The 23293-nt window shown below is 47.6% G+C and overlaps 1 protein-coding gene and 1 pseudogene across 4 annotated transcripts in view; one reads left to right on the forward strand and one right to left on the reverse strand.

Moving 5' to 3' along the window:
• Positions 1-6565: 6565 nt before the first annotated feature.
• LOC141569485 (translation machinery-associated protein 7 pseudogene) lies at positions 6566-6775 on the reverse strand (annotated as a pseudogene).
• A 3138-nt stretch (positions 6776-9913) lies between these two features.
• The window catches only part of SGF29 (SAGA complex associated factor 29), a 31681-nt gene continuing 18301 nt past the window's right edge, over positions 9914-23293 (forward strand). For 2 of the 4 annotated variants that reach the window (XM_088801422.1, XM_088801423.1), the window contains exon 1: positions 9914-10076. Coding sequence is in view for 1 of the 4 variants with exons in the window: in XM_088801419.1 (XP_088657545.1) it covers positions 10312-10324 (13 nt within the window). In the remaining 3 variants the exon portion in view is untranslated. Of the gene's footprint in view, positions 10077-10193; positions 10325-23293 lie in introns of those variants that run through there. The other 2 variants (XM_088801421.1, XM_088801419.1) reach the window with 2 other exon arrangements.

Here is a 23293-nt window from a genome sequence, read left to right on the forward strand (position 1 = left end):
CAGGTCCTGCCTGATGCAATCTGGCCCTTTCCCAGAACCAGTCACGAGAGGAAAAAAGAGTGAGTCTCAGCCCCCCTTGCCTCCTCCCTCTCACTGGGGCTGTCCAGCTGGTATTTTCCACAGAGGAGATCCCCACCCCTCAGGGAGCAGGAGGAAAATGACCAGGGATCCTGGTCAGCGAGACCAAGGGCCTCACCTGGCCCACCCATTCCTGTCCATCTCCTGCCCTCTGCCACGTGCCCCCTCCACGCTTGGGGTCATGGCCACACAGCTGACCCTCACTTCCACCATAATTCTGGCTCAGATTCAGGACCATGGTGGCAGAGTCTGGAGGGAAGGCTATGGGGAGAGGATAGCAACATACTATGTGCTAGGTCAGTGGTTCTTCTCCCTGTCACACCCAACACTCCTTTTTATAAGAAATATCTTGGAAAGCCCCCTTACTATCCTGAACTGGGCCCCTGGGTCATTTTCCTCATCTGAGAGGGAGGCCAGCAGAGGGGTTAAAAGTGCAGATCCCAAAGCCAGATCTGAAGCCCCTGACCCACTACTTCCTGTGTGACCCCAGAAAAGTCACTTCACCTCTCTGTGCCTCAGTTTTCTCCTCTGTAAAATGAGGCTGCTAATACTTGTATCCACCTCCCAGAGTGGGTGAGAGGATCAAATGCGATACTACATGGAAAGGCCCTGGCAACAGTGCCTGGTACAGTGTAAGCTGTGCTATGTAAGAGTTAATTGCATCGTTTCCAAACAACTCAGTGGAATGCCCTCCCTGTAATGTAAAGGAGACAGAAAAGGAAATTAATACATAATAAAATAATATCTATTTCAAAACACCGATATACTGAAGTAGAAGGCATTATGAAGTAAGCTGATGTTTGTACCCCTTTAATAATGAATTAAAGGAAGGGGTTCAGATAAGAAACACGTGAAAGTGGAATTTTCCACTCTTGCCGGAAGGCTCTGCCTGTGGGTCCTGTGGCCCCACGGAAGCCACACCCTCAGTTGCCCACTCAAGCCTCAGCGGAGGCGTCTGTACCAGCTCCCAGCTCCCACGGTCGGGGGCAGGGAAGGAAGCTTTTTTCGTCTTCTTTTTCCTTTTAAACTCTGTGGTTTCCAACACAGCCTGACCCTGTCAGCCCAGCCCAGAAGTTCATTCTCTGCTCACACCCCCCACTCAGCTGTGAGCCTATTGAAACACTATTCCATCTTAAACTTACCTAAACCCCATCCTTCCCCAAGCTCTATAACAACCCAGTTTTGTCCTCTGTTTAAGGAGAAGTGGCATTCGGCTGGCATGTCTCCCTGGCCTGAGCCAGAATTCAATTTAGCTTTTGTTTTCCAGATTTGGGTGATCTGTAAGTTCTTTAATATCCAAGAAATGAAAAGACAGGAGGACAGGAATAAAAACAGAGCTGGGATAATAATAACAGAACAGATGTTAAGGAGAAAAATAACCTAATTTAAACAAAGATAGCACACCGAGACAAGTTAAGGTGGAGACAATTAGGAAATACTGTGTTCTTGCCAAGTAGTGGCTTTATCACTCAGTAGCAAATAATTCCGTCATGACATCGGACGGGGTAGGTTCTAGGCTCAGTTTTTTCGCTTCATGAATGTCTAGCAGGACCGTCAGATGTTGTGCTGGACGTGAGACAATTCTGTGTGCAACTGTCTTGTTCTGCCTCCTTTGTGACAACCAAGAAATCCCACAAATTCCCGAGCTGCCCCTAGAGGGCGGTCTTTCACGCATTCGCTTCGCCACTGGGACCGGAGGTTCCAATTGACATCTGGGCCCACTTCTGAGTTTGTTCCTCTGTAAAGGCAGGATAACGACAGGGCTCAGTATGTGACAGGGCTTTGCCCACAGTCGGGCATGTGGGGTACCGCAATGCCACCCCCCCACACGTTCTTCAAAGAAGGAAACCCAATGCTGGGAGAGCAGCTTGCTCAAGGTCAGGCGGCTGGTGCGTGGGGAAGGAACCCTCCCCAAGTCTACCTGATCTGTTTCCGGGCTCGTTCTAAGTCAACACAGCTGGCCAAACACTGGCACGGGTTTGGCAGCTGTGTGTGGAGGCCACCTGTCAAGAATTCCTGTAGAACAGTCCCTGCTTTGGACCACCTGGGGAGCAGAGGACGCACAGAACTGAGTACCACGTGGGATCGGTGAGCTCCGCGCCATGGGGGAGGGATATTTAGCAAATCAGTGTGCATGCCTGTCCAGAATATAACACACCCACTTATCCTATACCCCATCCCCCTGATGTTACAGTAGTACCTCGGTTTTCCAACGTGTTGGTTGAACATTTTGGTTTACGAACGCGGTAAAACCAGAAGTAAATGCTTCGGTTTTCGAACATACCTCCGAAGTCGAAGGTGTCATGCGGATTCCGCTGAGTGCAAGATCCTGAGGCCTAGCTGTCTGCTGTTTTCCAAAGTTTCAGAACTCGAACGGTCTTCTGGAATGTATTACGTTCAAAAACTGGGTGTGGGGACAGTGTCCCAGAGAGCACTTCCCAGGCTCTCAGCCTCACATGGAAAGGTGCTGGCTCGATTAGTAGATGGCCATCAGCTGTGACTAATTGGCCATCAGCTGTGACTGGTTGGCCATTAGCCACTGATACAACTATTGTGACTGTGCTGGTTGGTTGGTTGGTAGGCAGAAAAGCGTACGGCAGATTGCGGATCATGTGGTTCCTCCTTCCTGTGTCTCACCCACCTGCCAGTGAGACTGGGGTGCAGGAAGATTCCCCTTGTTGGGGTACTGGCAGATGTTTGCTTTTGTATCTCCAACCCAGCCGCCAGCGAGAATATGGTGGTATGACTCCCCTATCTATGGCTCCATGAGATGTGCAGAAGTCTTTGGCTCAAAGGATCAGGAGTCTCTGAGGCCGAAGGCAGGATATGTAATCACACTGGATTGTTGACCTCGCTGTAGAACCAGGGGACTCAAAAAACCTAAATGAGGCGAAGCAAGTCTGTATGACCTTCTAGCCCCAGTCCAGAGCAGCCCACAAACCCCACAGCGGTGCTTGCAATTATTCTTGGCTGTGTGACATCATCACTTTGACTATAAATAGATGCAGTCTTTCAATGGGCGGTTTGGCAATATTGATCAGACTGTCCAATGCACAGAAACCCTGATCATTGTGGTTCTCCGTACAAGCATGTCCTACTGAGGGGGGTGGGGGGTGGGAGATGAGGGTAGGGGAGATCAAATATATGGTGATGGAAGGAGAACTGACTCTGGGTGGTGAACACACAATGGGATTTATAGATGATGTAATACAGAATTGTACACCTGAAATCTATGTAACTTTACTAACAATTGTCACCCCAATAAATTGAAGAAGAAAAAAAAAAGGAATGTCCTACTGAAATGCTCCCAGCCTTGTGGTAGCTGAGAAAGACAGGAAACACCCTAAGTGTCCATCAGTAGGTGACTGATCAGCCTCCTTCTGTGAAATACTCTGTAGCCATTAAAAAAAAATAATGTCTCTAGCTCTGAAGAGAAAGTTGTCCATAATACATCGTTGAATGAAAAAAGCATGTTGAAGAACGTTGCGTACACTATAATCCTAGTTTTTGCATTAAATGTATTGAAATAAGACAGATAACTGTAATACATTGTTTTCAGCATAGTAAGGGTGTCACCCATTTCTCCTGGTTACTAAGGAAGATAGATGATGGCCCGATGAAACAATGCTAGAAGAATCTAGAGTAGTACATTTTATTACTGGAAGTCTCCCCAGAGATCAGCAAATGGACCCCCATTTAACAGATGAGGAAGTAAGGACCAGAGAGGCTAGCATTCTCCACTCTACAGGTGTTCAGGGAACTCACCATAAAGCAGACACTTGCTCGGTGCTGGGTTATAAAAGTAAGCAGAACATGACACGCGTACTCGAGGGGCTCACGACAGGCCATCGGCTGGTGGTGCGTGTTCAATTGCAAGGTGCACCTAACCCAGGCTTGTGAGCAACTCCCAGAGAAGGTCATGTGTGAGCTGACCTGGGAGAGATGAGCAGAAGCCAGATAGACCAGGAGGTCATGAAACAGTGTCCCGGGAAGGCCAAGGAGAGGAAATGCATAGTGCATTTAGTTAATCAAAGGAGTTGGAGTACGGGGAATTCTACTCCTGGATTCAGGAGACCATAGTCTCTTGTCCCCTAATTCAGTGCGACTGAAGCAGGGGCCCAGCGGGGACCCTGCAATAGGAGCCGGCTGTGTCCCTGGCTTCCCTTTTCCTGAGCCTGTGGCTTGAGCTCAGGATGCCTCTGGGATGCCCTGCCCTCATCCGGGCTCGTAATTAATGCCTGTATCCTTGTTAATTGCAAACCCAATTGCTCAGCACTCTTCCCAGGCTACTCCCATCACCATTCCCAGATCGCAGATGCCACCAAAGCGTTACAATGACAGAGAGAGGCACTGCGAAGAACAGACTGTCATGCAGTCTCTGGGAGAAAGCCCTGATTTCCTTTTAAATACCCCCAAGCCGGTCTGAGAACGTTAAGGCAGTTTGGAGGCGTTAACCTGCTGCCTCCTCCGAGTACCGGCGCTCTGAAAATAAACACTTATTCCAAATAGCCCAGTTCCTGTGTCGGGCTATTGGCTGAGCAGCAGGCAGCTTGAACCCTGGACTCGGTTGCCCTCTGGTTTCACTATAATTAAAATACTAGGTACCTGTCTCTCTAGGTCGATAGACCAATATGTGATGACTCAGCACATCTAGCGATATTCTGGCATAGGCAAGAGGAAGCATACGTGGCTTGTGCTTACCCAGGTACAGACATTAAGGTTTTCCAAACCCTGCTGCTTAAAATATCTCTTTAGAGGAATAATCACTTCACAGTATAGATTGCCATTTAAGCTAAAATGTTTATATCAATTGGGTCATGCCCTAGAGGTCTTACATCTGGAAGAGACTTTAAGGGGTCATTTTGTCAGTAGCGGGAGGAGGGCAGGGGGAGCAACCCAACACTCTAACGCAGGCCCCAAAATGGGTCATTTTCTGTAAATTAGCCAAAATCATCTGCTTTTTATTATCATATCAATTCTCAACAATGTCATTAATAAAATATGCCTCCCGCCTTGGCAAACTGCTCCTACAGACCCCTCACCCCTTCGAATCCTAGGGCACTTAGTATACACTTGTACACATGTAAAGAACAGAAAGAAATGGACTTTAAAAATATCTGAAGTATCCATATTAGCCATCTATTCAGCTCATATAACCATACAATCTCCATTCAATTTCCAATGGTAAACATAGCTTCAGTAATCAAAAATACATACATACAAAAAACTCCCAACAGGGGCAGCCGGATGGCTCAGTTGGGTAGAGCACGAGCTCTGAACAACAGGGTGGCCAGTTTGATTCCCACATGGGCCAGTGAGCTGTGCCTTCCACAACCAGAATGAAGACAACAAGCTGCCGCTGAGCTTCCGGAGGGGCGGCCCCATAGCTCAGTTGGTTAGAGTGTGAGTTCTCAACAACAAGGTTGCCGGTTCAATTCCCTCCTGGGATGGTGGGCTGTGCCCCCTGCAACTAAAGATTGGAAACAATGACTGGACTTGGAGCTGAGCTGCACCCTCCTGAACTAGATTGAAGGACAATGACTTGGAGCTGATGGGCCCTGGAGAAGAAACACACTGTTCCCCAATATTCCCCAATAACATTTATATTAAGAAAATAAAAAACCTCAACATTTATCTTCCTAAGAATATAATGTTTTAGGAAGAGTCTCAATGAAGAGTCTCATCTCCTCAAGTCTCAAATCCATTTCCAGCCGGGGCCACTGGCGTCTGATGTCCGATGTTTACAGGGTCACTAGGACCAGTCCTCACTGCCCTTCTCTGCTGGGCAGTCTGGCATGTGCTTGGTGGAAAAAACACCAAGGGGTTGTAAATATCCTGCTGTATGTCAGTATCATACTAAATTTTGATGAAGGTCTCCTGGACAGGTAACAGTCCTTGACTGTATGTATAAATGCCAATCCAGGTTTCATACAATCTGGCTGACTTTCTGTGGAACACACCTGGATGGTGATGTACCTCTGGGGCCCCCTGTGCAGTACCCATCTTCAAAGGTGGCATCCTGGGGAATGACAAGAGAATGCCTGGGGTGCATCAGGGTGAGCTTTAAGCGCTGCTTGGTGCTTTATTCAATCTAAAATATTATTCCATGCTTACAGAGGAAAATCTATTCAAATAATCTCTTGCTGGGGATGGCCAGCTCCTTGCAGGTTGAGCAGGTGGTGGGAGAGTGGGGCACAGCTGGGGGTGAGGGCAATGGGATGTGTACCCAGCTCTCCATAGTGGTTATATCTGGGATGGGGATTGTGGAGAATTTTCACTTTCTCCATTATAGATTCTAGATCTCTGCAATGTTTGACTTATTCACTGTGTATACCTATTTTAGAAGGGGGAGGAACAATTGTTTTTTTCGCAAAAGTTTATTCTTTAATGTATAAAAGGCTCCAAAGCAATACTTCGTTCTAGCCATAGGTGGCAAAAGGTGTTATGGCAGGGAATCCAAATCTTGAAACAAGAGTGGAATTAAGGGTCACCATTGTTCCAGGCACAAGGAACAGCTCACTTTGGGCCAGATTTCTTAATTCCACCTGTGGTCAGAGGGACCTTCCCCAAAGCCTTCACTTCCGGCTCAATGTTCTTCTCCTCTTTTTGTTTCTGCTTGAATGCCTTCTAGTCCTTCCTAGTCCTTCCCCTTGGGCTACTTCAGGGGTTTCTTCTTGCCGCCTTCTCATCCAGACATGGCCCCTGCCACCCCTTCCCCAGACCCTGCCACCAGAAGCCAAAAAGCAATTTTCAAAAGTTAATTTATTTCATCCCATCCTCCATGGGGGTCCATGCATACTATGCCACCTTCTGATAGGGCTTCTTCTGTGTGTTGGGGACAAATACCATTAAATGTGAATGGTTACACTTTTCCCCATCTACCTGCCATGGGAGGCAGATGCTAAGGAAGAGGCTTCTCTAGAGGCTTCTCTGTTTTGCTCAAGTGGATAGTGGATGGGTATGAACAGGAACAAGCAGAGAGATGGGAAGCTGGCTTTATGTAGAGGGTGCCTGAAGCCCCCACGCAAAAAGCCAATTCTGAAGGGAGAGGAGGGAGAGACGTGAGTATTGCCCTCAGCCGTGGAGCTCCGTGAAGGGAGGGACTTGAAAAGGGAATCTTAGGAAGTTGTGCAATGTAACTCCCTCCGTGTGTCCTGGAGAGACCTTTAGTAAAGACCCCTGTGACTTCTCAATGCTCTTTGAAAAAGCATTGCAGATGTGATGATCTGAAGCGATGAGCCTTAATAGACCAGGAAGCCCCAGGTTTCTTTGACAGGCTGTGGCTCGCTCACGGGAAGGGACGCTGCTGCCCCCCCCCCCAAAGAAAGTGTCTAGTCAGCTCCTCACCTCTAACTCTCCCCATGTGACTCGGCAGAGCCCTGGTTTATACCTCAGTCTCTTGTGAGTTGCATCAGTGCAAGTCTATCCTAAGAGGTTGCTGACAGAATGGAATTTCTGGTCCTGCAGAATTGCAGACCCAGTTCTGTAGCAGTCACCCCAGCAAGATGCTGTCCCCTCAATGGCCCTCCCTGAGCAGAGATGACATCTTTATTTACTCTTTCATCTAACAAATCTTTATATTATTGGACAGGCGCTAGGCTAAGTGGTAAAGACAGTGATGAGCATAAACAGAGCTGAGCCCAGTCTTCATGGAATTTGTTACGTCCGGGAGGAGGGGTAGGACAGACACGAATCAAATTATGACACAAATGTAAAATTGTCACAATTCCAGGAGGTCTACACTTGCTTCGAGAGACTGTCACAGAAGGATTTGGTGCGTTCAGGGAGATCTGAAGATGAGGAGGAGATACGGAGGGACAGAGGGGAGGAAGAAGTGCTCCCAGCAGCCTTTGCAGAGGCTGCGGGAGGATGGACATGGCAGGTATGAGAGACCTGGACTGGAGAGGCTGAAAGGGATTGGAAGAGAAGGAGGCGTGGCAAGAGACAGGGGTGTCAGAGTATAAACACATTTGCATTTTAAGAAGATCTCTGTGGCCAGAATGGTTGAGGGGAGACTATGTAAGAGGCTATTATTCCTCCGTCCCATTATGGGGTATACACCCCAGAAAAATCCCCACACAGGCCACAAGGAGGCATGCATGAGGCGTCCACTGCGGCATTGTTTGTGGTAACCAGTAGATGGAGGCAATTTTCAGGTCCTGTGGTTCTGAACAACTAAAATGTGGTGCCCATTATGAAACGTTGCACAATTGTTCTAAGTAACAGACTATGCATACACACAGCAACAAGAACAGGTCTTAAAAGCATGGTGCTGTGTGGAAAGAGTAAGAAAGAGTGAGGTTTATAACACAGTACCATACAGGTAAATTAAAAATACGTGCACACTAAACGACACACGTTTCCAAAGACACTCACACACCACCGGGGAAGGTGGCAGGCGTGGAGAAAAGAGATAAAAGGCCACAACATATATAAAACAAGAGAGAGGCCGTGCAGACTCCAACGATGATAGTACGCTATAAAGTGAGCAATGGGTAACTCAACCTCTGCATCTGGGATTTAAAAAAATGAAAAAGCTTTTGCAGTTGTTCAGGCAAGAACAGAAGCACCTTGGTCTAGGGTGGATGTGGTGGAGATTAAAAGTGGTTGGACTATGTGATATGAATGAATTCATGTAAAACAGTTCATCAGTGCCAACATAGTTAAGTGCCCACAAATGTGAGCTGTTCTTATTTTTACATTGCAGACACTTAGCGATGGGTGAAATATAGGAGGGGAGACAAGGGGTGACGTCAAAGACAACTCCCAGGTGCTTTCGTGCCATTGTTGCACAGTGGGAAGTGAGAAAATGAAACGTGAGGACAAATCTTTTTGAGGAATTTGGATGTGAAGGGGAAGACAGAGCTATTCCTTACATATGGACGATATCTAAAACATTTTTTAAAAATGAATCGAGTAATACGTATTTATTGTAGAAACATCAGAAATTACAGATAAATTCAAACAAGAGGTTGTGACCCCCAAATCTCTCCTGTGGAGCAACTAAGGGTGATATTTGATATTCAGGAGAAATGGCTCCTGAGAGCTTTACAAATGCAAACTTTGTGAGACCCCTGCTATTATAGAATAAGCCTCATACACATAAAATGCAGGATATAGAGCCAAGACGGGGGGAATGCTTGTGCCATTCATTGAGATAGACACCACAGAAAGAAAAGCAAGCTTGATGAACGAAAATGATGTGTGAAGTTTCCGGCTGAAACGGTTTGTATTGAAATTTGAGATTCTTCTAATGAATACAAAAATATTGGGGTTCTGTTATGTGCCAGACTCTGTGCTAGGTGCTGGGAATACGTAGGTGAACAAAATAGACAATCTTAACCTGGGTTGGCCAGTGTATCACGTAATCAAGCAAATAAACATATAATCATAAATTTTGGTAGGGGTCATGTAAGAAATTATAAGATACTAGCATGTAAACCATTATAGCTAAATGCTCACATCTTAACATGTTCCTGGGGAGGTTCCCTAAGAGCGCGATTTCCGGGTCTGTAGATTTGCTTGTTTTTTACTTTCTTTTTTTTTTAAATTTTTTTAATAGACTTTAGAGCCGTTTGACGTTCACAGCAAAATTGAGGCAAGAGTTCTCATATGCCCACTGATCCCCCTCAATCAACAATCTGCTTATTTTCGTTTTTTAAAAACTTATTTTACAGAGGCTCTGGGGGAATGGGAGAGGATACTGAAAACACACAGGGACCCTGGTTTGCTAAAATAAGGTTCAGCTTTCGAGTCGGGAAGTGTGCAAAGTAAAAACTACATTTCCCAACGGGCAGCGCTGCACATCACTGAGGACAGACGGCGCACGCGTAGAGGGGGAGTCCTGGGAGCTGCGACTTAGCTCATAAAAAGGGAAAAGTGTGGTTCTGGACCTGCCGCGAATCTTCGAGCGCAAGCGCGTTACTACCCTCTGTCTTTGAAAAGCGTGGAGAGAGTCGCAGTTTCCAGCACGACGCGCTTGCTCCAGCCGTGACTCGGTAGGTGGGGATGGGTCGCGATCTGGAGCCCCAGGAGGAGAGCGGGAGCGCAGAACCGGGATCCACCGTCAGCAGGCCGGTTTCCGGGCCTCGCGGCCTGGGGCTCTGCGCACGCGCCCTGGTCCCCCGGGGGAGGTGGGGCTCCGGGAGGCGGGGTCTGCGCGTGCGCCCTTCAGTCCCGCGACCCTGGGAAGCGCAGCTGGCGGAGCTTGTCGCGGAGGCCGGCCAAGGTGGGATGCTTAGCCCAGGTGCGAGAAGGCGGGGTTTGATGATGGGCCCCGCACTCCCGCAGGTTTATTACATGCTCAAGGTGTGCCCTTCACAAAACAACCTCATGCTCCCTCCATGTGCTTCCAGGTGCCGTCCCTCATCTCGCTGCCTGTTTGCAGCCCACGCTTCCGTCTTTCCTCACTAGCACCCTTTCTCCGAGGCTCTTTTTAACCCCCTCCAGTCAGGCCTTGTCCCCACCATTTGTCAAAGCCGCCAGTGCTCTCTAAGTCGCCGCATTCAGGGTTAAGTTCATTCTCCGCCCCACAGCAGTACTTGAATCGCCGTCTTCGTTTGGCTTGGGGAGCATTCTCGTCCTTAGCCTCGGCTCCCTCTGGCCTCTGCCGGTTCCTGCCCCTCCGCCTTCACTGGTTGCACTGCCCCCACGCCTCACCCTAATCTTTGCGTTCGCTTCCTAGCAGTCACCCATTTCAAGGCTTTAAATACCAGTACCAGCTGTTGTGCCAACGCTGAAGTTTCCGTTTTCAACCCAGTGCTGTACCTTGAACTCCAGGTTCTTATATGCAGCTGTCACGTGACATCCCTTAAATGACTGACATTTTGAGTTTTCCCCATCCCCTTCCCCGGTCTTCCTGTTCTTTCAGTTGCTCAGGCCAAACACCTTGAGTTATTCTTGGTGTCTTTTGCTTCTCCTCTCCCCTACTCCATCCATAGATTAGCACATATTTTATCCCTGAAGTTTTGAAGTTTTACTACTGGGTGTTTCACTGTCGATATTTTCTTTGGCACTTGGTTAGTCCTTTCTGCCTTAAATTTGTGTTTTCGGTTCGTTGACATTCTCTGTCATTATTGAGATGGATCCATTCATCTATATTCTGTCCTATATGTCCCTTTTAGAGTGTTTCTTTCACCTGTAGGTAAGTATATGGAACTGTTTGTTTAATATCTGTGTTCCTTCCTTGGCTGGAAGTTTCCTTAGAGCAAAGCAGGAACTGGGTGTCTCTCACTGCTGGCAGAGAATAGGTGCTTAGTAAATATTATTAAGTAAATGAATTTAGAAAAGGGGAAGTACCTCTCCTCCATAGGTGGGAAGTAGACAATCCCTCTTACAGTATGTAGGTAGCAAGTCAGTGTTTTCGGGGGTCAGGGAAAAGATATTGAATAGCCCAGCTTCAGAATCGTTTATAACTTGAAAGACTGTTTTAAGAGGTTTCCAAGATTCAGTTCAGCAATGTGTTTTGAGGACCTAGTAGGTACCAGGCCCTGCGCTAGTTGCTAGGAATGTAAAATGAATAAAACTACATCTCACTCTTATAAGAGCTCATGGTTTGGCAGGAGAGACAAGTAAAACAATTAGTCTCTTGGTGTGTATGTGACAAGTGCAAGAATGAAAGTGTGTGTACGGTGCTTTGGAAGGTTTGATTGCCCTTGGCATTGGGGCAGATGCGAGGGGCCTGGGGCGGTCAGACCCTTCTGCCCTTCTTTTCTGGAGTAAGCAGCTTTGTTCTTTTACCCCAGTGTGCCGTACAAATACCACGTGCTCTGTGTGCCATGGTGTGAAAAAGGGTGGCAAGTACTGCTGTAAAAGTGTTAACATTGCTGCTATTTGATTTGGACCTGGAAAGATGAGTAAATTGGAGAGATCCAGAGGAGAAGAAAGGGAAGGATTAAAGGGCATCTCTGGCAGGCATACCAGTTTGGGCAGGCTTAACAGAAGCATGCAAGTCTGCTTGTTTGGGCTGGAGGCACTGGACTTGTACAGTAGGGTCAATAGGACAGGACTGTTTGAGAGCTGTTGCCCAGGCTCTGAAGCAAATGCCTTGAAAGTGTTTTGGAAACCAGAGTGTCCGTTTTCTAGATACCTGGCCCAACCACAAGGCACCCTGTTCTCAGTGGGTAGGTCCATTTACAGTCCGTAGGTTTAGCCACCAATTTTCTGAAGCTGGAAGTGGAGACATAAGTCACAGGCCATGTTTTCTGATTTCTTAATTTGTATACAAAGATTCTTATGAAGGTTTAAAATATGAATCTCATTTAGAGGTTTGATGAACTATCTGCATTGGAAAAAAATGTTTAATGTATGTCACTTCAGGATTTGTGGTCACTGTATCCATGAAGTGGAACGTGAACCAGGAGTTACACGTTGATATTAAAGGCTGTTTGAGTCCTGAAAGCTTAGGTGTCGTGTCAGACAAATCTGGATTTGGATCCTTCCTCTGCCACTTGTTACTTGCATGACCTTGCTAAAATCATTTATTTGTCCAAGATGCAAGTTACCACAATACTAACTCTTTTGCTGCGACATTTGGATATATTTTCCTGTGGCTTGCCCTATCAACAACAAAGATGTGTTTTGTATGCCATATTGTGTAACATTTTGTAATAAAATTTTTATGTCATCAATGCCATTAGGTTCTAATTTGTCTATACTTAAATCTATACTTAAATCTCATTGATGCCACTTAGTACGTTTTGAATATTTTTTGCTAAAATTCAATATAATGGTAAATGTATTACCATTAACAGGTTTAAAATAAAAATAATGTCATTTACGTACAAAGCAACTCAAAATGTTATTAAATGCGTAAAATAGTCAAAGTATCAACTTTTTATTTTTTGTGGATTTTTGACACATTTTGGGGAAAAAACTTGAAATCAATTAACGCAGTGAAAGAGCTAAAGAATAGGACTTGCCTCGCAGGATGGTTAGGAGGGCTAAATAGGATAGTGTACGTAAAAGTGCTTCCTTAGCACATAGTAGGTATTCAGTAAGGAATAGCTGTCATGACTACCTTCGTTTTCCTACCTTTCTTTTTCAGATGCCACATAAGTCACCATCCTATTAGCGGTAATTTTGGTGTAATCGAAAGTATGCTAACCAGCGGACTGGCAGTTTACAGTAGACAAATGCTTCAACTTCCATGATCTGTTTTGCTATTGACTGTGTGATGTGCTGACAAAACGTGCAATTGGAAGGAAGAGCATAGATTTTAGAGTTTGGGTATCGCAGTCCCAGCTCAACTGCCTGGATTTCCTGAGTTGCCCACATAACTTAACCTCTCTGAACGTCCGTTTTCCCAGCGATAAAGAGGCTGTGCGTTTAGGATGGCAAGGTTTAAATGAGAATCACCTGTGTAAGCTCTAGTACCGAAGCATGGGAGGTACTAGGGGGGGAAATTGTCATTTTCTCGTTTTTATTAAAACCAATTAGGGAATGTAGATTCTTGATGGTGGCCGGATTGAGGGTATGGGATCTGAGGGTAGGGTTTGCTTTGCTTCCCTTTGACTCAGAACAAAGCTCGTATTGTCTTAAGGCCCATAGGATTCATTTTAGAGTGGTTTAAGTATAGGGTGTTTGAATTTGTGTGAGGCCTTGGCTGCTAGTAGAGAAGCCAGAGTGCTGTTTTAGGCAGGGTGTTTGGCAGCTAATATAATAATAATATATGCTTCTACCCTGCAACCTTTGTCCCTAAGAATGACCTCTTAGTAGTTAAACTTCTCAGTTGCAGATAAGAAAAAGCTAACCCAAACACTAGCCTAAGCAGAAAAGGGATATTGATCGACTCTAATTGAGGAGTCCTGGGTATACCAGCTTCAGGAATGGCTATATTCAGAAGACTAAATTATGTCACTAGTATTTTCTGTGTCTTTCAGCTCTTCTTTCCTCCATCTCTCTCTCTCTCTCTCTCTCTCTCTCGCAGGCAAAAGCCTCTATTGCTTCCAGGCTTCCATGACACTCTCTTAAGCAACAGCTGAAAGAGGATGTCTCTTTGCAGATAGCTTCAGCACAGGATCTGAACTTGATTTTGGTTAGACAAGTCATGGTGGTCAGGGAGAATGTAATACTTGCAATGGCCCAGGCCGTGTACCCATCCTTAGAGCCAAAGTGAAGGGTAGTTTCCCAAAAGGAAATTGTAGTGCTGTTACCAAAATGGAGAAAAGGTGCCAGGCAAGACACTCAGAGGTTGGTTCGGCAGTGGTGGAGTAGTTCATACCAGGCCAGCCCTCCCACAAATAATGACTATAAACTGCACACACACAAAAAAATGAAATAAACCACTACCTAAAGGTACTAGAGAAAAATCAGAAGCAGGCAGTAACTGGATAGGAGTTGACCCCAGAAGAATTGCACTAGTGAGTTCCCTATGTGTTTGTCGTCGTTGTTTTTAATGCCTGTGGGCATATGACAAAGGCCCATCATGGAAAGAAGATAGCCACAGAGAAGGAATTGTAGATTCTTCATATAAAAGTAGGAAAGCACTTTACATACAACTTCACACAAAAACCTGTACACACATGCTAATAGCAGTATTATTCTAATAGCCAAAGAGTAGACAAACCTAAATGCCCATCAACTAATGATTGCATAAACAAAATGAGTTGTATCTATGCAATGGAATATTATTTGGCCATAAAAGGAATGAAGTACTAATACAGGCTGCCATAGGAATGAACCTTGAAAACATTATGCTGAGTGAAATAAGCCAGACACAAAAGGCTGCCTAGTATATGATTCTTTTTATATGAACTGTCTAGAATAGACAGATCCATCGAGATGGAAAGTAGAATAATGGTTGCCAATGGCAGAGGGGAGGAGAGAATGGGGAGTGATGGCTGATGGGTACAAGGTTTCTCATTGGGGTGGTCGAAATATTCTAAGATAGTGGTGATAGTTGCACAATCTTGTGAAGTTACCAAGAAAACCACTGAATTGAACACTGTAAAAGAGTGAGTTATGTGGTATGTGAATTATATCTGAATTAAGCTGTTCATTTTACAAATCAGCCAAACTTTTTTTTTTTTTAAGATTTTATTGGGGAAGGGGAACAGGACTTTACTGGGTAACAGTGTGTACTTCCAGGACTTTTTTCCAAGTCAAGTTGTTGTTCTTTCAATCTTAGTTGTGGAGGGGGCGGTTCAGCTTCAAGTTGTTGTCCTTTCAGTCTTAGTTGTGGAGGGTGCAGCTCAGCTCCAGGTCCAGTGGCCGTTGCTAGTTGCAGTAGGCGCAGCCCACCATCCCTTGCGGGAGTCGAACTGGCAACCTTGTGGTTGAGAGGATACGCTCCAACCAACTGAGCCATTCGGGAGGTAGCTCAGCTCAAGGTGCCATGTTCAATCTTAGTTGCAGGGGGCAGAGCCCACCATCCCTTGTGGGACTTGAGGAGTTGAACCAGTAACCTTGTGGTTGAGAGCCCACTGGCCCATGTGGGAATCGAACCGGTAGCCTCCAGAGTTAGGAGCATGGAGCTCTAACCTCCTGAGACACTGGACCGGCCCCACAAGAATTTTAAAGCACTTATGAAAACTATGCTCAGGTATGTACAGGAAAATATGCTTGTAACAAATGGACAGACAAGAAATCTCAGCAGAGAAAGAGAAACTATAAAAGAGAAATGGAAATTCTAGAACCAAAAAAAATCCAACACCTAAAATGAAGACTTTGCTAGATGGGTTTAAGAGCTGATTGGAACAGCTAGATATTGTATGGATAAGAAAGACCACTGACCTTGCCCTTATTATAAACTTAAAAGCTAAAACTATAACACTTCTGGAAGGAAACAGAAGAGTATCTTTGTGACCTGGGGACACAGAGAACAATAACCATAAAAGAAAATAATTACATGATCTGGAACATGCAAAACTAATCTATACTACAATGAAAACTGTCAGAACAGTGGTTCCTTCTGTGGGTAGAAACAGGTGGTGTGGCCTTCTAAGTTAGTGAAGAGTGCCAGGCGCCAAAAAGTGCAGAGTGCTGAGCCTTGCCTGGAAATTCATCTGAATACCTAGAACCCGGCAGGAATTGCCAAGCCTCTCATTGTTCAAGCATAGTGATAAGGTCACCTGGAACCTTGGACTCAGGTAACAGGTAGCTTGGGCTGCAAGCTTTCCTGCCGGCTGGGAGCTGCTTGGCTCTTTCGGTCAGGCATGGTTCTGGGGCAGGTTTGGTTTCACAATACCTGGTGCCTCCTTCCCACTTGCTTTGCACCAGCAGGCATGGCGTTCTCAGAGTAGAGAGCCTGAGAAACCTTTGCCTCTACTTAGAGTGTGTTTTCCGGGGAAATTCAAGTTCCTAACTGACTGGATCTGGAGATAGCAGTCGTTTGTTGTAAAATCGTAAAAGGAGGTGGTTCTCCTAGGCCGGGCCCAACCCAGGAGGCCAATGATCTTACAGAACCTTGCCACTCGCCTCAGCACTTCAGAATCATTTCACACTGGATAGAGACGAGGCGAGATGAAAGCAGTCCCAAGCCACTGTTTATATGCGGGAAGCCCTAAATGGGTCTACGGGCTGAGAGTCGGAGGGTTTAGGCAGATCTTTTCAAAAATGGGGCCCTCCTTTCCCACTGCTGCCTGTTGGTTGTGGGGTTAGGCCCCGCCTGGTTTGGTATTTCCTCTGCTCCTTCCCCTTCGGACCACGTGGGTCAGCTTTTCCACTTTGGTTTGCTGGAGGTTTCACCCTTAGTCACGCGTCTTTCTGTCTCTGCATCTACGATTTGCAAAAGGTTTTAAGAGATCCATACCTTTTTTTCCCTTGTACATGGGCTATCGCTGGAGAAATACCCAAGAAACAATAGTGGTTGCCTCTCGGGGTGGGAGGTATTGTACTTCTTGAATTGTTTGCATTGTTTTACTATGTGCATTATATTATCTACTCAAAATCTTTCCCTCCTGAAGCGAAACAGACTTTGTGTCCAGGTCCAATGAGACAGAGAGATGGGATGATATTGTGATACTATGATAAGAACCTAAACGAAGACAGTGGCAGGTGTGGTGGGAGAGAGGGAGCTGTAGCGGAGGTAAATTTCTGAGGCAAAACCAATAGAATTTAAATGGCGTTTGCTCACGGAGGTTGGGGGTTGGAGATGACCAGCTTGGGAAGCTGGCTGCACAGTGATGGACGCCATCAACCCATATCTGCGAGGCAGAGCAGTGCAGGAAATGTGAGGTATTTGAGGGGCCTTTTGGTAGAGCTACTCAGGTGGCCCCTGGAAAGCTGAGTTGGGAGCCCTGGAGAGAGGACAGGGCTGATGACGTTGATTCGGAAGCTTCAGAATATGGGGGCTTGAAGCCAGTGAGAACGCTCAGAGTGCTCAGAGAACGAGAAGGGGGCCCCGGGGTGCTCTTCCACTGCAGTGGCGGAGGAGGGCAGCAGAAAGACGGTGCAGGGTGGTTAGAGAAATTGGGGCCGTTGGAAGCCTGGAAACCCAGGGAGCAGAGCTTTGGGAAGCGGTGTGTGGTCAGGTGTTCAGTGCAGTGGAAAGTTCCAGGAGCAGGCAGGAGATCATTGGGACTGAGAGTGAGCCAGACTGCGAAGAGTTGAGGAGTGAACGGAAATGCAAGGACGACGGGTCCTGTGTGCCAGCTCTGTGCTAGGAATGGAGGACAGAGTGATCCCCACGCTCCCCAGGGATTGGACAGGCGAGGGGAGGAGACAAATACACACCACGAGAATTTTAATATGGTTTGATAGGCACTGTGGTAGAGAGAGGCACAGGGCATCATGGTGACACTGAGAAAGGTAAGTGAGCCCAGCCTCGGAGACTGGGGTCTCCGTCTGTGGTTGATGGAGACGGTGCCTTGGTAGTAAGCCAGGTCTTAGAGAATATGTAGTTAAATCAGGCTGAGGATTAGGGGCCATCTGGCTGTGGGAACATCCCGGATAGAGGGAACAGCATGTGCAGGGGGCATGGAGATAAGAAATTACGTGGCGTGTGGTCAGAAGCGGCACAGGTCAGGATTGCTGGCACAGAAAATGAGGAGCAGACAGTGATGAGAGGTGGGGGGGTCGGGGGAGAGACGAGACGGAAGCCTCTTCGTGGAGCTCTGTGTCCTGTGTCAAGGACTTATGCCGGAGGCAGGAGGCTGGAATGAAATGACCGCACTTGTCTTATAGATGGAAGGTTCTAGGGCTATGTAGAGGGTGGATCTGACGGAGCAAGACCGCTTAGGAGGCCGCTGTGTGAGTTCCAGGGGGACTGACCTTGCTAGGGCCTGAGACGGAGCGAAGTACAAAACGGAGTAGACAGAGTCCTGAAATACGGGGCGAAAGTCAACCCGACATGGGGACTGAGGGGGTGGGGGGAGGTGACAACTCAGTTTCCAGCATAGGTGGCTGTCAGACATGGTCTCTGGTCTTGCTCCCCGCATAAGGACGCAGGACACGGTGAGGCCAAAAAGGAACACCCACGGAGCCATAGGTAGGGGAGTCAGACCACTATAGTCTCGATGGCGGCCAGTTGAGACACAAAAGCAAACGTTTGCCAGTCCCCCAACAGGGGGTCTTCCTGCACCGCAGTCTCGCTGGCGGCCGGGCGAGACACAGGAAGCAGGAGCCACACGATCCGTAGCCTTCCCTCCGCTTCTCTGCCAACCACCCTCACTTGCTAACTGCAATCCGCGCTTGCTAGCTCAGCCACGGCAGTTACATCAGTGGCCAATGGCTAACCGGTAACAGCTGATGGCCAACTAGTCACAGCTGATGGCCATCTACTACCTGAGCCAGCACCTTTCCACGTGAGGCCGAGAGCCTGGAAACTGCTGTCTGGGACTCTGTCCCCACAGTGGCTGAGGGGTGGTGGTCACACCAGCAGAGAAGGGGCATGTTACCACATGGGTGTGAGGTGGTTAGGGAGTGATGAGCTTGCTATGGGGCATACTGGTTTTTGTCTAACAGATTAATTGAGATACAATTCACGTAGCATACAATTCACCCAATTAAAGTGTACAGTTAGTGGGGTTTTTTTTTAAGTATATTCAGAGTTGTGCAACCGTTATCATAATCTAATTTTTGAATATTTTCTGGACACATTGATTTTTTAAAAATTGTTTTTGTTACGGAAAATTTCTAGCATACAGAAATAGACTCACAGAAGGAACGTCTGAGTCAGGCATAGTGATTTAGGGTCGTCTCTGGTAGAGCGTCCGGCAACATGAGACTGGGATTCTGAATCTTAGGGAAGCCATCTGGGCGGGAGACAGATTTGGGAGTCTGCGGGGGCAGAGCCCCAGAAAGTAGTTTCCAGGCTCTCGGCCTCACATAGACAGGTGCCTGGCTCAGGTAGTAAATGGCCATCAACTGTGATTGCATGGCCATCAGCTGTGGCTAGTTGGCCGTCAGCTGTAACCAGTGAGCCACTGGCCACTAATATAACTGCTGTGGCTACGCTAGCAGTAAATGAGGGGCTAGCAAGAAGATGGTGGCTGGGCTGGGAAGTGTGGATGGCGGTTTGCAGACAGTGTGAATCCAGCCTCCAGTGAGAGTATAGTGCCGCCAGAGAGAATATAGTGGTATGACTCCCCTACCTATGGCTCCGTGGGTGTTCCTTTTTGGCCTCACCATGTCCTGCGTTCTTGTATGGGGAGCTGAGACCCCGCAGGCCATCCAGCACGACAAATGGCGCAGCGAGCAGGGTATGGTGCCGGCCAAAGCTCCCCGAAGGGCGGTGGAGCAGTTTGTGTGTATGAACACTCAGTCTCAGGAGGAGCAGCTGCCGGAGAGCTGGACCCCCGTGGAGGGGTGGGAGGATGTGGACGGTTCTCCCACCAGCACAGGAAAAGCCATGCAGCTGCTGCAGAGATGGAGCCCCGTGGAGAGGTGGAAAGATGTGGACGGTTCCCCAACCAGCACAGGCCGGAGAAAGCAAAGGTCGTTGCGGCCCTGCGGGCTGGGAAGTTCCTGCTCAGGCAGCCCGGATGCAGGACTTATAGTCCCAGGAGGTAACGCTTGCTGAGTCCTCCATGGGAGATGAGGGTGAGGTCACGGTCGTCCCTCACCCCCAGGACAGCCCTGGCGAATGACTATGGACTATGGGGAATTGCCTTCCATCCCTAATTTAATGGACAGCTTGACTGTTTGTTTGGGAACTTACCACCTTGTAGTGGAACTGGGGGATATTTGCTTTTGTGTCTTGACTGGCCGCCATTGAGAATATGTAAGCACCTTGATTGTGAGTCGCTGTTGTTCCAGCAGGGTACCCTGAGAGGCACAGAGAGAGTGGCAGTGCCCTGAGAGCCCTGGCTGAGTCCAGGAAGTCTGGCTGAGCCCTGAGGGTGCCCTGGCTGTGCCCAGGAAGTCGGACTGTTTCCAGAGAGAGTGGCAGTGCCCTGAGAACCCTGGCTGAGTCCAGGAAGTCTGGCTGAGCCCTGAAGATACCCTGGCTGTGCCCAGGAAGTCGGGCTGTTTCCAGAAAGAGTGGCAATGCCCTGAGAGACCTGGCTGAGTCCAGGAAGTCTGGCTGAGCCCTGAAGATACCCTGGCTGTGTCCGGGAAGACAGGTGGTACCCTAAGAAGTCCAGGAAGTCTGGCCGTGCCCAGAAGCACTGGTGGTGCCCTGAGAAACCCTGGCTGTGTCCGGGAAGACAGGTGGTACCCTAAGAAGTCCAGGAAGTCTGGCCGTGCCCAGAAGCACTGGTGGTGCCCTGAGAAACCCTGGCTGTGTCCGGGAAGACAGGTGGTACCCTAAGAAGTCCAGGAAGTCTGGCCGTGCCCAGAAGTACTGGTGGTGCCCTGAGAAACCCTAGCTGTGCCCAGAGAGCCTAGTTGTGTCCAGGATATTGCATTCACCTCCAGGCTCCTCGCACAGGGCCCCTCGCGGAAGACGCTTGTCGCGTAGATTGTGAGGCGAGAGCCTGTAGGGGTGGAGTGTGGGGACAGAGCCCCAGAAAGCAGTTTCCAGGCTCTCGGCCTCACATAGACAGGTGCCTGGCTCAGGTAGTAAATGGCCATCAACTGTGATTGCATGGCCATCAGCTGTGGCTAGTTGGCCGTCAGCTGTAACCAGTGAGCCATTGGCCACTAATATAACTGCTGTGGCTATGCTAGCAGAGAGAGAAAGAATGGGGGCTAGCAAGAAGATGGTGGCTGGGCTGGCAAGTGTGGATCCAGCCTCCAGTGAGAGTATAGTGCCACCAGAGAGAATATAGTGGTATGACTCCCCTACCTATGGCTCCGTGGGTGTTCCTTTTTGGCCTCACCATATCCTGCGTTATGTGGGGAGCGGGAGCAGAGACCCCGCAGGTCGTCCGGCATGACAAATGGCACAGCGAGCAGGGTCTCCCGCATGACAGGAGCGGGAGGTGAGTGTGGGCTTCGGAAGCTCTTACCTTTTCTTAACACGTTGCGTACGGCTCACGAGAATCTTCCTTTTTTCTGAGCAGATTTTTATGAGGGATTTAAACCCCGCCATACACAACGTGTTAAGGTACGCTCTCCTGCAATATGCTTGTTTGCTCCTAAAGCATTGAGAAGGTGGTCCAAGAGGAGAGGGTTTCCGAGTACAGAGGAGGGGTTGGTCCTCAGTACGTACAGGGACAGCCCTTCTCTCTAGGGGTAAGCAGACGTGCTCCTCATTGGGTTGGTGAGAAAGTCTCTGGCTTCTCTTCTGAGCAAAGTAGGAACCTCACACATCAGCTTAAGGAGGCTGAGACCCGGGTCTGAGGGCAGGAGCAAAGATATCGAGGGGAGAGGAGGTTTGGATTGTCAGATAGAGTCATCAGGGAAGGATAGCTGTATTACCTGGCTGCGTAGAGGGGTGCCCGCTGTCTGTCTGTGAGGGTGCAACATCAAGTACACCCACCTGCCCAGTGTGGGGCTTCCCAGTTTGAACATGCGCAGGTGTGGGCCTGTAGAAGGCCGTGGTTCCAACCAGGATCCTGCTTTATTCAGCAGGAGAGAACAACCTTTTTCCAGGCTAATCCATTCTTTCACAGGATCTTTCCTCTGAACTCTCCTCTTAGATGCACACCTTCACTTTTGCTGTAGTTCAGTGGGGCCCTTTCCTCCTCTTTTCTCACTCGGCAGATAATTTCCCAAGACTTTAGCAGTAACCTAATGCTGATCGTTCTCAAATTCATCCACTTCCAGTCTCTAAACTCTAGATCCTTTATTTCATGTGGTTCTAGATAATGCATCTTGACTTTTTTAAGTCTAGTTTTTCCTCTTTTTTTCTTTATGTTAAAATCATTATATAAAGCTGTGGTGGTAAAAATAGTATGGTATCTGTGACAAAAAAACAGATCAATGTCACAAGCAATCAAGGAAAAATAAATTAGACTTCATAAAAATTAAAAACGTGCTTCGAGGACATAATTCGATAATAAAAAAAGACAGCCAACCCAATAAAAATGGACAAAGGGCAGTTTTCCAAAGAAGATACACAGATGGACAGGAAGCACATGAAAAGCTGTTCAACATCATCAACCTTCTGGGAAATGCAAATCAAAACCACTACTTCCCACTTCGCACCCACTAGGATGCCTGTCATGAAAAAGACAGACATTAACAGCGTGCTGCTACAGATATAGGAGCCCTTGTTAATTGCTGATGGGAATGTAAAATGGAAACCGTCTGGCAGTTCCTCAGAAAGTAAACACAGTTGTCATATGACCCAGCAGTTCCGCTCCTACTAGGTATATTCCCAGAAAATGAAAACACGTCCACACAAAACCTTGTAAAAGAGTGGTCATAGCAGCATTATTTGTAATAGCCAAAAAGTGGACACAACCCACATGTCCATCAGTTGATGAATTGATCTACAACCTGTGGTCTATCCGAAGCGATAGACTGTTCTTCACCAGCCAAAAGAAATGAAATGCAGAATAGGCAAATCTATAGAGACAGAAAGTAAATTAGTGTTTGCCCAGGGCTGGGGGGATGGAGGTAGACATCTGTTCAAAATGTACAATTCGGTGGTTTTAGTATCTTCAGAGTTACGCAGCCATCACCACAGTTTTAGAACATTTCATCTCCTGGCCAAAAAGCCCCACACTCTAACAGTCACTCCCCATTTTCCCTCAGCCGCCCCCACCCCCAGCTTCCTATGGATCTGCCCATTCTGGAGATTTCAAAGAAATGCAGCCATACGCTGTGGTCCTTTGTGCCTGGCTTCTTTCACTCAGTGTCATGTTTTCAAGGTTCATCCACGTTGCAGCCTGTGTTAGTACTTCACTCCTTTTTATTGTCATTCCTGTCCATTGTATGGATGATA

Source organism: Rhinolophus sinicus, chromosome 10 (genome assembly GCF_057876585.1).
Source record: "Rhinolophus sinicus isolate RSI-liver-muscle chromosome 10, RSI-T2T, whole genome shotgun sequence".
In the NCBI taxonomy this organism is placed as follows: Eukaryota; Metazoa; Chordata; class Mammalia; order Chiroptera; family Rhinolophidae; genus Rhinolophus; species Rhinolophus sinicus.